The 15,164-nt window shown below is 46.1% G+C and overlaps 1 protein-coding gene and 1 long non-coding RNA gene across 3 annotated transcripts in view; both read left to right on the forward strand.

Moving 5' to 3' along the window:
- The window catches only part of LOC135811538 (uncharacterized), a 170,864-nt gene that overhangs the window by 53,569 nt on the left and 102,131 nt on the right, over window positions 1-15,164 (forward strand). The gene's annotated exons all lie outside the window — the stretch shown is intronic.
- Window positions 10,014-12,666, forward strand: LOC135811534 (heparan sulfate glucosamine 3-O-sulfotransferase 6-like). The gene has a single exon (XM_065324773.1). It carries the CDS (start codon window positions 10,468-10,470, stop codon window positions 11,803-11,805), a length of 1,338 nt encoding a protein of 445 aa, XP_065180845.1. The 5' UTR covers window positions 10,014-10,467; the 3' UTR covers window positions 11,806-12,666.

Consider the following 15,164-nt stretch of genomic DNA (forward strand, 5'->3'; position numbering starts at 1 on the left):
TGGCTCTTTTTCTTGGTGCACTTGTCTATGTCCAGGTGCACAACGAGAAGAGGCTGGTCATTGTCATTTTCTGAGCTGTGAACGGGCAGGAAGGTGAGAAAATGTCGGATTTTGACCATTTGTGCTGACCTTTGAATTTCAATGTACCTCTCTATAACATGACCCAGCTGTAATGTCAGTGGTCGCATTGATTTGATTTTTGGTTTGCTTGTAGGGCGCTGGTATCCACATTTAGTGACCCAGAAAATGTGGCACTGCTGTGAATAGTTTATTCGCAAAATGAAGATTCACGGGTAAAAAGCCCCAAACTGTGAGATTGGTTATTTTTCAGCTTTCAGCAGCCCTGGGCAAGTTCTTTAGAGAAATGTGGCTCTTTTTCTTGGTTCACTTGTCTATCTCCAGCTGCACAACAAGATGAGGCTGGTCATTGTCATTTTCTGAGCTGTGAACGGGCAGGAAGGTGAGAAAATGTCGGATTTTGACCATTTGTGCTGACCTTTGAATTTCAATGTACCTCTCTATAACATGACCCAGCTGTAATGTCAGTGGTCGCATTGATTTGATTTTTGGTTTGCTTGTAGGGCGCTGGCACCCACATTCAGTGACCCAAAAAATTTGGCACTGCTGTGAATAGTTTAGTCGCAAAGTGAAGATTCACGGGTAAAAAGCCCCAAAGTGTGAGATTGGTTATTTTTCAGCTTTCAGCAGCCCTGGGCAAGTTCTTTAGAAAAATGTGGCTCTTTTTCTTGGTGCACTTGTCTATGTCCAGGTGCACAACGAGAAGAGGCTGGTCATTGTTATTTTCTGAGCTGTGAACGGGCAGGAAGGTGAGAAAATGTCGGATTTTGACCATTTGTGCTGACCTTTGAATTTCAATGTACCTCTCTATAACATGACCCAGCTGTAATGTCAGTGGTCGCATTGATTTGATTTTTGGTTTGCTTGTAGGGCACTGGCACCCACATTCAGTGACCCAGAAAATGTGGCACTGCTGTGAATAGTTTAGTCGCAAAGTGAAGATTCACAGGTAAAAAGCCCCAAACTGTGAGATTGGTTATTTTTCAGCTTTCAGCAGCCCTGGGCAAGTTCTTTAGAGAAATGTGGGTCTTTTTCTTGGTTCACTTGTCTATGTCCAGCTGCACAACGAGATGAGGCTGGTCATTGTCATTTTCTGAGCTGCGAACGGGCAGGAAGGTGAGAAAATATCGGATTTTGACCATTTGTGCTGACCTTTGAATTTCAATGTACCTCCCTATAACATGCCCCTGCTGTAATGTAAGTGGTCGCATTGATTTGACTTTTGGTTTGCTTGTAGGCCGCTGGCACCCACATTCAGTGACCCCAAAAATTTGGCACTGCTGTGAATAGTTTAGTCGCAAAGTGAAGATTCACGGGTAAAAAGCCCCAAAGTGTGAGATTGGTTATTTTTCAGCTTTCAGCAGCCCTGGGCAAGTTCTTTAGAGAAATGTGGGTCTTTTTCTTGGTGCACTTGTCTATGTCCAGCTGCACAACGAGATGAGGCTGGTCATTGTCATTTTCTGAGCTGTGAACGGGCAGGAAGGTGAGAAAATGTCGGATTTTGACCATTTGTGCTGACCTTTGAATTTCAATGTACCTCTCTATAACATGACCCAGCTGTAATGTCAGTTGTGGCATTGATTTGATTTTTGGTTTGCTTGTAGGGCGCTGGCACCCACATTCAGTGACCCTAAAAAATTGGCACTGCTGTGAATAGTTTAGTCGCAAAGTGAAGATTCACGGGTAAAAAGCCCCAAACTGTGAGATTGGTTATTTTTCAGCTTTCAGTAGCCCTGGGCAAGTTCTTTAGAGAAATGTGTCTCTTTTTCTTGGTGCACTTGTCTATGTCCAGCTGCACAACGAGATGAGGCTCGTCAGTGTCATTTTCTGAACTGTGAACGGGCAAGAAGGTGAGAAAATGTCGGATTTTGACCATTTGTGCTGACCTTTGAATTTCAATGTACCTCTCTATAACATGACCCAGCTGTAATGTCAGTTGTCGCATTGATTTGATTTTTGGTTTGCTTGTAGGGCGCTGGCACCCACATTCAGTGACCCAAAAAATTTGGCACTGCTGTGAATAGTTTAGTCGCAAAGTGAAGATTCACGGGTAAAAAGCCCCAAAGTGTGAGATTGGTTATTTTTCAGCTTTCAGCAGCCCTGGGCAAGTTCTTTAGAGAAATGTGGGTCTTTTTCTTGGTGCACTTGTCTATGTCCAGCTGCACAACGAGATGAGGCTGGTCATTGTCATTTTCTGAGCTGTGAACGGGCAGGAAGGTGAGAAAATGTCGGATTTTGACCCGATTTGTGCTGACCTTTGAATTTCAGTGTACCTCTCTATAACATGACCCAGCTGTAATGTCAGTGGTCGCATTGATTTGATTTTTGGTTTGCTTGTAGGGCGCTGGCACCCACATTCAGTGACCCAGAAAATGTGGCACTGCTGTGAATAGTTTAGTCGCAAGAGTGAAGATTCACGGGTAAAAAGCCCCAAAGTGTGAGATTGGTTATTTTTCAGCTTTCAGCAGCCCTGGGCAAGTTCTTTAGAGAAATGTGGCTCTTTTTCTTGGTGCACTTGTCTATGTCCAGCTGCACAACGAGATGAGGCTGGTCATTGTCATTTTCTGAGCTGTGAACGGGCAGGAAGGTGAGAAAATGTCGGATTTTGACCATTTGTGCTGACCTTTGAATTTCAATGTACCTCTCTATAACATGACCCAGCTGTAATGTCAGTGGTCGCATTGATTTGATTTTTGGTTTGCTTGTAGGGCGCTGGCACCCACATTCAGTGACCCAAAAAATGTGGCACTGCTGTGAATAGTTTAGTCGCAAAATGAAGATTCACGGGTAAAAAGCCCCAAACTGTGAGATTGGTTATTTTCAGCTTTCAGCAGCCCTGGGCAAGTTCTTTAGAGAAATGTGGCTCTCTTTCTTGGTGCACTTGTCTATGTCCAGCTGCACAACAAGATGAGGCTGGTCATTGTCATTTTCTGAGCTGTGAACGGGCAGGAAGGTGAGAAAATGTCGGATTTTGACCATTTGTGCTGACCTTTGAATTTCAATGTTCCTCTATAACATGACCCAGCTGTAATGTCAGTGGTCGCATTGATTTGATTTTTGGTTTGCTTGTAGGGCGCTGGCACCCACATTCAGCGACCCAACAAATTTGGCACTGCTGTGAATAGTTTAGTCGCAAAGTGAAGATTCACGGGTAAAAAGCCCCAAAGTGTGAGATTTGTTATTTTCAGCTTTCAGCAGCCCTGGGCAAGTCCTTTAGAGAAATGTGGGTCTTTTTCTTGGTGCACTTGTCTATGTCCAACTTCACAACGAGATGAGGCTGGTCATTGTCATTTTCTGAGCTGTGAACGGGCAGGAAGGTGAGAAAATGTCGGATTTTGACCATTTGTGCTGACCTTTGAATTTCAATGTACCTGTCTATAACATGACCCAGCTGTAATGTCCGTGGTCGCATTGATTTGATTTTTGGTTTGCTTGTAGGGCGCTGGCACCCACATTCAGTGACCCAGAAAATGTGGCACTGCTGTGAATAGTTTAGTCGCAAAGTGAAGATTCACGGGTAAAAAGCCCCAAACTGAGAGATTGGTTATTGTTCAGCTTTCAGCAGCCCTGGGCAAATTCTTTAGAGAAATGTGGCTCTTTTTCTTGGTGCACTTGTCTATGTCCAGCTGCACAACGAGATGAGGCTGGTCATTGTCATTTTCTGAGCTGTGAACGGGCAGGAAGGTGAGAAAATGTCGGATTTTGACCATTTGTGCTGACCTTTGAATTTCAATGTACCTCTCTATAACATGACCCAGCTGTAATGTCAGTGGTCGCATTGATTTGATTTTTGGTTTGCTTGTAGGGCGCTGGCATCCAAATTCAGTGACCCCAAAAATTTGGCACTGCTGTGAATAGTTTAGTCGCAAAGTGAAGATTCACGGGTAAAAAGCCCCAAAGTGTGAGATTGGTTATTTTTCAGCTTTCAGCAGCCCTGGGCAAGTTCTTTAGAGAAATGTGGCTCTTTTTCTTGGTTCACTTGTCTATGTCCAGCTGCACAACGAGATGAGGCTGGTCATTGTCATTTTCTGAGCTGTGAACGGGCAGGAAGGTGAGAAAATGTCGGATTTTGACCATTTGTGCTGACCTTTGAATTTCAATGTACCTCTCTATAACTTGACCCAGCTGTAATGTCAGTGGTGGCATTGATTTGATTTTTGGTTTGCTTGTAGGGCGCTGGCACCCACATTCAGTGACCCAAAAAATTTGGCACTGCTGTGAATAGTTTAGTCGCAAAGTGAAGATTCACGGGTAAAAAGCCCCAAAGTGTGAGATTGGTTATTTTTCAGCTTTCAGCAGCCCTGGGCAAGTTCTTTAGAGAAATGTGGCTCTTTTTCTTGGTTCACTTGTCTATGTCCAGCTGCACAACAAGATGATGCTAGTCATTGTCATTTTCTGAACTGTGAACGGGCAGGAAGGTGAGAAAATGTCGGATTCTGACCATTTGTGCTGACCTTTGAGTTTCAATGTACCTCTTTATAACATGCCCAGCTGTAATGTCAGTGGTCGCATTTATTTGATTTTTGGTTTGCTTGTAGGGCGCTGGCACCCACATTCAGTGACCCAACAAATTTGGCTCTGCTGTGAATAGTTTAGTCGCAAAGTGAAGATTCACGGGTAAAAAGCCCCAAAGTGGGAGATTGGTTATTTTTCAGCTTTCAGCAGCCCTGGGCAAGTTCTTTAGAGAAAAGTGGCTCTTTTTCTTGGTGCACTTGTCTATGTCCAGCTGCACAACGAGATGAGGCTGGTCATTGTCATTTTCTGAGCTGTGAACGGGCAAGAAGGTGAGAAAATGTCGGATTTTGACCATTTGTGCTGACCTTTGAATTTCAATGTACCTCTCTATAACATGACCCAGCTGTAATGTCAGTGGGCGCATTGATTTGATTTTTGGTTTGCTTGTAGGGCGCTGGCATCCACATTTAGTGGCCCAGAAAATGTGGCACTGCTGTGAATAGTTTAGTCGCAAAGTGAAGATTCACGGGTAAAAAGCCCCAAACTGTGAGATTGGTTATTTTTCAGCTTTCAGCAGCCCTGGGCAAGTTCTTTAGAGAAATGTGTTTCTTTTTCTTGGTGCACTTGTCTATGTCCAGCTGCACAACGAGATGAGGCTGGTCATTGTCATTTTCTGAGCTGTGAACGGGCAGGAAGGTGAGAAAATGTCGGATTTTGACCATTTGTGCTGACCTTTGAATTTCAATGTACCTCTCTATAACATGACCCAGCTGTAATGTCAGTTGTCGCATTGATTTGATTTTTGGTTTGCTTGTAGGGCGCTGGCACCCACATTCAGTGACCCAAAAAATTTGGCACTGCTGTGAATAGTTTAGTCGCAAAGTGAAGATTCACGGGTAAAAAGCCCCAAAGTGTGAGATTGGTTATTTTTCAGCTTTCAGCAGCCCTGGGCAAGTTCTTTAGAGAAATGTGGGTCTTTTTCTTGGTGCACTTGTCTATGTCCAGCTGCACAACGAGATGAGGCTGGTCATTGTCATTTTTTGAGCTGTGAACGGGCAGGAAGGTGAGAAAATGTCGGATTTTGACCATTTGTGCTGACCTTTGAATTTCAATATACCTCTCTATAACATGACCCAGCTGTAATGTCAGTGGTCGCATTGATTTGATTTTTGGTTTGCTTGTAGGGCGCTGGCATCCACATTCAGTGACCCAGAAAATGTTGCACTGCTGTGAATAGTTTAGTCGCAAAGTGAAGATTCACGGGTAAAAAGCCCCAAACTGTGAGATTGGTTATTTTTCAGCTTTCAGCAGCCCTGGGCAAGTTCTTTAGAGAAATGTGGCTCTTTTTCTTGGTGCACTTGTCTATGTCCAGCTGCACAACAAGATGAGGCTGGTCATTGTCATTTTCTGAGCTGTGAACGGGCAGGAAGGTGAGAAAATGTCGGATTTTGACCATTTGTGCTGACCTTTGAATTTCAATGTACCTCTCTATAACATGACCCAGCTGTAATGTCAGTTGTCGCATTGATTTGATTTTTGATTTGCTTGTAGCGCGCTGGCACCCACATTCAGTGACCCAAAAAATTTGGCACTGCTGTGAATAGTTTAGTCGCAAAGTGAAGATTCACGGGTAAAAAGCCCCAAGTGTGAGATTGGTTATTTTTCAGCTTTCAGCAGCCCTGGGCAAGTTCTTTAGAGAAATGTGGCTCTTCTTCTTGGTGCACTTGTCTATGTCCAGCTGCACAACAAGATGAGGCTGGTCATTGTCATTTTCTGAGCTGTGAACGGGTAGGAAGGTGAGAAAATGTCGGATTTTGACCATTTGTGCTGACCTTTGAATTTCAATGTACCTCTCTATAACATGACCCAGCTGTAATGTCAGTGGTCGGATTGATTTGATTTTTGGTTTGCTTGTAGGGCGCTGGTATCCACATTCAGTGACCCAGAAAATGTGGCACTGCTGTGAATAGTTTAGTCGCAAAGTGAAGATTCACGGGTAAAAAGCCCCAAACTGTGAGATTGGTTATTTTTCAGCTTTCAGCAGCCCTGGGCAAGTTCTTTAGAGAAAAGTGGCTCTTTTTCTTGGTTCACTTGTCTATGTCCAGCTGCACAACGAGATGAGGCTGGTCATTGTCATTTTCTGAGCTGTGAACGGGCAGGAAGGTGAGAAAATGTCGGATTTTGACCATTTGTGCTGACCTTTGAATTTCAATGTACCTCTCTATAACATGACCCAGCTGTAATGTCAGTGGTCGCATTGATTTGATTTTTGGTTTGCTTGTAGGGCGCTGGCACCCACATTCAGTGACCCAAAAAAATTGGCACTGCTGTGAATAGTTTAGTCACAAAATGAAGATTCACGGGTAAAAAGCCCCACAGTGTGAGGTTGGTTATTTTCAGCTTTCAGCAGCCCTGGGCAAGTTCTTTAGAGAAATGTGGCTCTTTTTCTTGGTGCACTTGTCTATGTATGTCCAGGTGCACAACGAGATGAGGCTGGTCATTGTCATTTTCTGAGCTGTGAACGGGCAGGAAGGTGAGAAAATGTCGGATTTTGACCATTTGTGCTGACCTTTGAATTTCAATGTACCTCTCTATAACATGACCCAGCTGTAATGTCAGGTGTCGCATTGATTTGATTTTTGATTTGCTTGTAGGGCGCTGGCACCCACATTCAGTGACCCCAAAAATTTGGCACTGCTGTGAATAGTTTAGTCGCAAAGTGAAGATTCACGGGTAAAAAGCCCCAAAGTGTGAGATTGGTTATTTTTCAGCTTTCAGCAGCCCTGGGCAAGTTCTTTAGAGAAATGTGGCTCTTTTTCTTGGTGCACTTGTCTATGTCCAGCTGCACAACAAGATGAGGCTGGTCATTGTCATTTTCTGAGCTGTGAACGGGCAGGAAGGTGAGAAAATGTCGGATTTTGACCATTTGTGCTGACCTTTGAATTTCAATGTACCTCTCTAGAACATGACCCAGCTGTAATGTCAGTGGTCGCATTGATTTGATTTTTAGTTTGCTTGTAGGGCGCTGGCACCCACATTCAGTGACCCAGAAAATGTGGCACTGCTGTGAATAGTTTAGTCGCAAAGTGAAGATTCACGGGTAAAAAGCCCCAAAGTGTGAGATCGGTTATTTTTCAGCTTTCAGCAGATCTGGGCAAGTTCTTTAGAGAAATGTGGCTCTTTTTCTTGGTTCACTTGTCTATGTCCAGCTGCACAACGAGATGAGGCTGGTCATTGTCATTTTCTGAGCTGTGAACGGGCAGGAAGGTGAGAAAATGTCGGATTTTGACCATTTGTGCTGACCTTTGAATTTCAATGTACCTCTCAACGCACCGATGCCGCCATGGCTTGTATATTCGATCTTTACAAGAAATAATGAAAGGTCTTCAATCCCTCGCTGAACCTGTGTGCCAGTCGATTGCATACATGTAGATGATTATGTGTTCGTCACGGTACAATGTAGGGTAAGCAGCAAGCATTTAGCCCTGTACAGGTTTTCCATCGTCCACCACTCCGTCCACACCACAACTGCGCTCTCCAGCGATGGTGGTGTGCGGTGGTAACGTGTCGAGGCCGGCTGGGGAGCGCAGTTGTGGTGTGGTCGATGATGGAAGAATATGTGTCCGTAATGTGTTTTAAAAGCATGCGATTCCCAACTAACACAATCGGATTGTCGTACAACCGCACAACTTCAATACAATCTGATTCCTACTATTTTGGCTGTTCAATTTTGGTTCAACCGGAACCCCCCTGTAGAGATCTCTGGATCCACCCCTGACGTGTGTATATTGTACATGATAATTCTGCATCAGTACATGATTTGCAGTTCTGCAGCCTGAAGTCAGGCCACAAGGAAGAATTATTTTGACACTTCAGAGTTCAGTGTCGAAGACACGGTGAATCTAGGCGGTGCGGTCCGATCGGGGATAGATCATGAAGCCAACATACCGTATTATCTCTAATATAAGCACAGTCTCCAATAATAGCACGTCTCCAATAATAGAACACCTTGGGGCGGCATTCAAAAAATAAAGTGCTCAGTCTCCATTATCAGCACACTGTGTAAATTCATTATCGGTACCGGCGAAAAAAACCCTGAAATGTGTGTGTCATACATGAATTTGGCATGGTAACATTCCTCTGAAATGAGGTTGAAATAATAATGGAACAGTCTCCAATAAAGGAACGTCTCCATTAATAGCACGGGGCGGAGGTACATTGAAAAATAAAGGACCGTGCTTATAATTATTAGAGATAACACGGTACTACTAGTACTGAGTACTTGTAGTAGTAACAATTCATACTGTGCGCTGGTATTTATGGTAGTCGACCATGGACATGGTCGACTGTGTGGAGATCCACTACAGTACAGGAGACACTACAACAGGTATCGATCATGCATGTGCTTGTATTTTGTAAGTAGTTGTAGTATGTAGCAAACATTGAAACTTCACATGGCCAGCAATCGAGGACATCTGAGAGTTGTAATTTTTGTACTCCTCCGAGGTGTGATTTTTGGCGTGCTGGGCCAAGCACAAGGAAGCGATCTGCAAAAAAACTGCAGAAAATGGTTGTTGTTTGATCCTTTGGTGTAATCTTTGTTTCTAGTCGAAGTTAGTTGCTGTTTGGAGCAGAAACGCTGAAATTGACTATTTTCTGCATGTACTCATACATGTACTCATGTACTCAGGCATGCAGTCTCACTCGTATTTTAGCTCTTTTTCTGGAATGGATGCTGCTCTGCGCCCCTTGGTGAACATTTCCTGCGTTCGTGGAGCAGCTGAAAAGAACCACTGGTATGTCTGGTTCCTGGTTTGAAAGTGGAGAGTCGACTTTTGTGCCTTCAAAAAGGAGTAGAGAGCGATAGAGGTACGTCTGTTGCTTATTTTTGAGTGCTCCTCGTACATTTTTGATCGTGATAGAAATTCTCAGACCAAAGTCAGACCAAAGTCAGCGCGATGATGGCCGTACAGTTTTCTTGTGGATTTTTTAGTTGTTTCATCTCGTATCTATGTCAGTATCGTGATGGTGAAGTGGAGAGGGTGATTTTCTTCCTCTAGTCTTCGTTCGGCCGACTTTACTTCGTCCTCGTTGAAAAGTGATCCTGAAAAAAAGGTCGATTTGAAAAATTATGTTGATTTTCAATGTACGTGATGACATGCGATTGCTGGCTATGCAAGAAAACGTGCCACGTAAAATCTTTGACTCTGCTGCCTGGAGTATGAATGCTGCAGTGCTGACAGTGACACTTGACAGTGAGCCGTGCTTTGCATCATGCATGATGTAGATCTACAGTACTACAGAGTTGTAGGCCTAGGCCTATATAGCCTAGGGCAATCACCGAATGATTGCTCAGATGCTTTATCAGACCAGTCCCGAAGCGTAGATCGAATGATTGTAGTCTACATACTCCTGCGAGCTGCACGAACGCTTGTTGGAAGCATGGCGCGCGTGCGGCTTGTGTATGTGCCCCAGTATTACTAATACTAGTGGGCTTGTTTTCGAGAATCATGATCGATTTGCAACCTTTTCAAGGCTTTTGTTTGTAATCACTTCGCGACCCAAACAAGAAGAAGAGTGTCTCTGGTTGAGGCGCCAGAGACTGTTGTCGACACTACGACGACGCGGTATGAATGTGTGCATGTTGTGAAGTCCAATGCTAGATGTGTGTCGCACCCTCTGGTGTGTAGCGTTTCTCGCGCGTTGACGAACTGGCTCCGTCAGCTGCTGCCGCGGGAAGCGGACGTGGACACCAATCAGCTGCGCATAGATGTTATTTCAGATCAGGAAAGTGAGTTACTTGGTGAAAGCGCAGTTGGGTTCTTGTCGATCGCTGTAACCATTTGCTGCGAGCCCCTCGGGCCTGTTGGATCTGTGGGGCTTGCGTGAGAGACAGGCGATCTTTTTTTTAAAGCACAGTAGGGGCACAACGGTATGGGAAAAGTTCCATTGAAAGTCTGGATTATTTCGTCTCTGTTGCTGATCGGAGGGGCGCTGTGTGCCCGTCTCTACTTCTCGTCAAACGATGCAGCAGCTCTGCGCTTCAGTCCCTCACCTCGCGCAGCTCGCCGTCCTGCAGTCGTGGCTCGGACAGGGCAGCGCAGACCTGCGGAATATACGCCAGAGCGCCAAAAGGGCGGCATTCAGCTGCAGGACCGAGTCTCCGACCAAGCGGCACGAGTACGAGCGGGAGGCGTAGTACGGGGCAAAGGCGGCGGCGCTGGCCTACCTGTGCTGAAGCAGCAGCTGCCCAACACGATCCTGATCGGCGTGAAGAAAGGTGGCACCCGTGCCCTGATCGAGATGCTGGCACTGCACCCGAACGTCAGATCCTCCGGTCAGGAGGTGCACTTCTTCGACCGGGATTACAACTACGAGAACGGCCTGGAGTGGTACAAGTCGCGCATGAAGCCGTCCTTGCCGGGCGACATCGTGATCGAGAAATCGCCGGCGTACTTCGTCGTGCAGGAGGTGCCGGAGCGTATGCGTGCCGATCTCGGCGATAAAATCAAGCTACTGCTGGTGCTGCGTGACCCAGTCAGCCGTGTGGTGTCCGATTTCATGCAGGGACAGCATCACCAGATGGGCAAGATGGTGCGTGTCGCCGATCTCTCGCCGCCACAGCTGGCCGCCATGCAGCGGCGGCTCGAGGCCAAGGTGCTGAAGGCGGACGGCGCCGTCAACCCGAGCGCCAGCTTCATCAAGGTGGGCCTGTACGCGCAGCACCTGGAGCGCTGGCTGCATCACTTCGCGCGCCAGCAGATCTTCATCACCAGCACGAACACGCTGGTCACGGACCCGGCGGCGGTGCTGAAGCAGGCGTCCGCTTTCCTGGGCCTGTCGCCGTTCAACTGGGACAAGCACATCGTGCGCGTACCCGGCGTGAAGCTGCCGTGTCTGAGTCGCGTCAAGGAGAGCACAGGCCGGCCGGAGCTGGTCTGCCTGAACGCCACCAAAGGACGCGAGCACATCCCCCTGCCCGACGCGCTGCGACGCAAGCTGGCCGACTTCTTCCGCCCGCAGAACGCGCTCCTGTTCTCACTCATAGGCAAGACGTTTGATTCGTGGCGCCATGACGACGACCAGCAGCAGGTTGCCGGGGGCATGCCCGAGCAGCTTGACGTTCAGCTCAAAGCCACTGATCTGTCCTCGCCGCAGCAGCCGCAGCAGCAGCAGTGGAATCCAGAGCAGGCAAAACAAGGGAAGCGGAAAACGCCAGCTGCACTCACACCCGTAGACCAGGAGCAGAATGAACAAGACCCGCTGTGGTAGCCATTGTGGTAGGTCTGCGTAGGCGTCGTTTTGGGTACGGAAGTGTGATGCATTCGGGAGAGAGAGAGAGAGAGAGAGAGAGAGAGAGAGAGAGAGAGAGAAGAAAGGAAGAGTGTGTGCGTGTGCGCACATGCATGTGTGTGTGTGTGTTGTGTGTGTTGTGTGTGTGTGTGTGTATCCGGCACCCAATCGGCGTGTAGCATGTGTTGACTGGTCACTAGAGGCTCCGATCGGAACTTGCTTCCCTGGACGGCCAGGGAGTGATACCACCCGGTTCCCGTATTGTTGATCTAATACGCACGCGCATACATGCCGTTGGCCAGCAGCCACAGCGGCCACGGACAAATCACTAAGACTGCTCTCGGTCTGTGACTTGCAGTACAATGGTCACCATCTTGAGAAAAAAATGGTCATAATTAATCAGACCCCGAACTTACTTTGATTTGAGTTCCTTTTTTCAGTTTTCACAAAGATAGTTTTAAATAATGAGTGCATGTTCGCACTATCACTCTATGTGTGCTGGTGTGTTGAAATGATCCCAGATGAGCGCGGCACAGCCTTGATACATTCTGAGCAGCCCTATTTGAGGTCACTCCTGCAGACTTGCAGCACGCCGCTACTTTTTCCACGGTCCTTCGCGGCCGAGCTTGAGCGATAACGTCCTGAGTTTGACCAGTGTTTCACTTGGTCGCTTGTGCAAACATCCATCCATGCGGCGGTGCATGCATTTTTGTCTTTATTCTTGTTCACTTTTCTCGGTGTGATTATTTTGGACGTGTCCGGCACAGCACATTATAATATAAATATTAGGTATAACTCCTATAACTCGGATGGTGTCCTTCTTCTTTTCACAATTATAACTACTATATGCTAGAATTATGGTTTGAACTCCGGTGCGATGGCAGTGCGAAGATGCGCATGTGTGTGTGTACGTGTGTGTGTATGCGCTTGTGTGTGTGTGTGTGTGTGGTGGTGGGCATTTCTCGATCTGGTACAGCGCAGACGCTGTGTAAACTGTTGATCGGCGCTTTGTATAAAAGCTGTCCCCGGGAAATGTCGCGATTCCACGGATGCAATTAATTATTTCCCCCCGATTTCTGGAGTTTTAGTTGCATGGAAGCATAGAAAGTGTATGTGTGTGTGTGCGTGTGTGCAATTTTCCCGCAAATTCACCGCGTAATGTCAGTGGTCGCATTGATTTGATTTTTGGTTTGCTTGTAGGGCGCTGGCACCCACATTCAGTGACCCCAAAAATTTGGCACTGCTGTGAATAGTTTAGTCGCAAAGTGAAGATTCACAGGTAAAAAGCCCCAAACTGTGAGATTGGTTATTTTTCAGCTTTCAGCAGCCCTGGGCAAGTTCTTTAGAGAAATGTGGCTCTTTTTCTTGGTGCACTTGTCTATGTCCAGCTGCACAACGAGATGAGGCTGGTCATTGTCATTTACTGAGCTGTGAACGGGCAGGAAGGTGAGCAAATGTCGGATTTTGACCATTTGTGCTGACCTTTGAATTTCAATATACCTCTCTATAACACGACCCAGCTGTAATGTCAGTGGTCGCATTGATTTGATTTTTGGTTTGCTTGTGAAACGCTGGCACCCACATTCAGTGACCCAGAAAATGTGGCACTGCTGTGAATAGTTTAGTCGCAAAGTGAAGATTCACGGGTAAAAAGCCCCAAACTGTGAGATTGGTTATTTTTCAGCTTTCAGCAGCCCTGGGCAAGTTCTTTAGAGAAATGTGGCTCTTTTTCTTGGTGCACTTGTCTATGTCCAGCTGCACAACGAGATGAGGCTGGTCATTGTCATTTTCTGAGCTGTGAACGGGCAGGAAGGTGAGAAAATGTCGGATTTTGACCATTTGTGCTGACCTTTGAATTTCAATGTACCTGTCTATAACATGACCCAGCTGTAATGTCAGTGGTCGCATTGATTTGACTTTTGGTTTGCTTGTAGGGCGCTGGCACCCACATTCATTGACCCCAAAAAGTTGGCACTGCTGTGAATAGTTTAGTCGCAAAGTGAAGATTCACGGGTAAAAAGCCCCAAAGTGTGAGATTGGTTATTGTTCAGCTTTCAGCAGCCCTGGGCAAGTTCTTTAGACAAAAGTGGCTCTTTTTCTTGGTGCACTTGTCTATGTCCAGCTGCACATTGAGATGAGGCTGGTCATTGTCATTTTCTGAGCTGTGAACGGGCAGGAAGGTGAGAAAATGTCGGATTTTGACCATTTGTGCTGACCTTTGAATTTCAATGTACCTCTCTATAACATGATCCAGCTGTAATGTCAGTGGTTTTTTTTTTTTGTTTTTTTTTTCTGTGAGCATGTCATGAAAATAAATCCGAGAAGAAAGAAAAAGGCCCAACCCTGCCCTGCCAGTTATTTGGACTTACGGGGGTCTAATGTCAGTGGTCACATTGATTTGATTTTTGGTTTGCTTGTAGGGCGCTGGCACCCACATTCAGTGACCCAGAAAATGTGGCACTGCTGTGAATAGTTTAGTCGCAAAGTGAAGATTCACGGGTAAAAAGCCCCAAAGTGTGAGATTGGTTATTTTTCAGCTTTCAGCAGCCCTGGGCAAGTTCTTTAGAGAAATGTGGGTCTTTTTCTTTGTGCACTTGTCTATGTCCAGCTGCACAACAAGATCAGGCTGGTCATTGTCATTTTCTGAGCTGTGAACGGGCAGGAAGGTGAGAAAATGTCGGATTTTGACCATTTGTGCTGACCTTTGAATTTCAATGTACCTCTCTATAACATGACCCAGCTGTAATGTCAGTGGTCGCATTTATTTGATTTTAAGTTTGCTTGTAGGGCGCTGGCATCCACATTCAGTGACCCAGAAAATGTGGCACTGCTGTGAATAGTTTAGTCGCAAAGTGAAGATTCACGGGTAAAAAGCCCCAAACTGTGAGATTGGTTATTTTTCAGCTTTCAGCAGCCCTGGGCAAGTTCTTTAGAGAAATGTGGGTCTTTTTCTTGGTTCACTTGTCTATGTCCAGCTGCACAACGAGATGAGGCTGGTCATTGTCATTTTCTGAGCTGTGAACGGGCAGGAAGGTGAGAAAATGTCGGATTTTGACCATTTGTGCTGACCTTTGAATTTCAATGTACCTCTCTATAACATGACCCAGCTGTAATGTCAGTGGTCACATTGATTTGATTTTTGGTTTGCTTGTAGGGCGCTGGCACCCACATTCAGTGACCCAAAAAATTTGCCACTGCTATGAATAGTTTAGTCGCAAAGTGAAGATTCACGGGTAAAAAGCCCCAAAGTGTGAGATTGGTTATTTTTCAGCTTTCAGCAGCCCTGGGCAAGTTCTTTAGAGAAATGTGGCTCTTTTTCTTGCTGCACTTGTCTATGT

The sequence above is a fragment of the Sycon ciliatum genome, chromosome 3 (genome assembly GCF_964019385.1).
Source record: "Sycon ciliatum chromosome 3, ocSycCili1.1, whole genome shotgun sequence".
NCBI classification, from domain to species: Eukaryota; Metazoa; Porifera; class Calcarea; order Leucosolenida; family Sycettidae; genus Sycon; species Sycon ciliatum.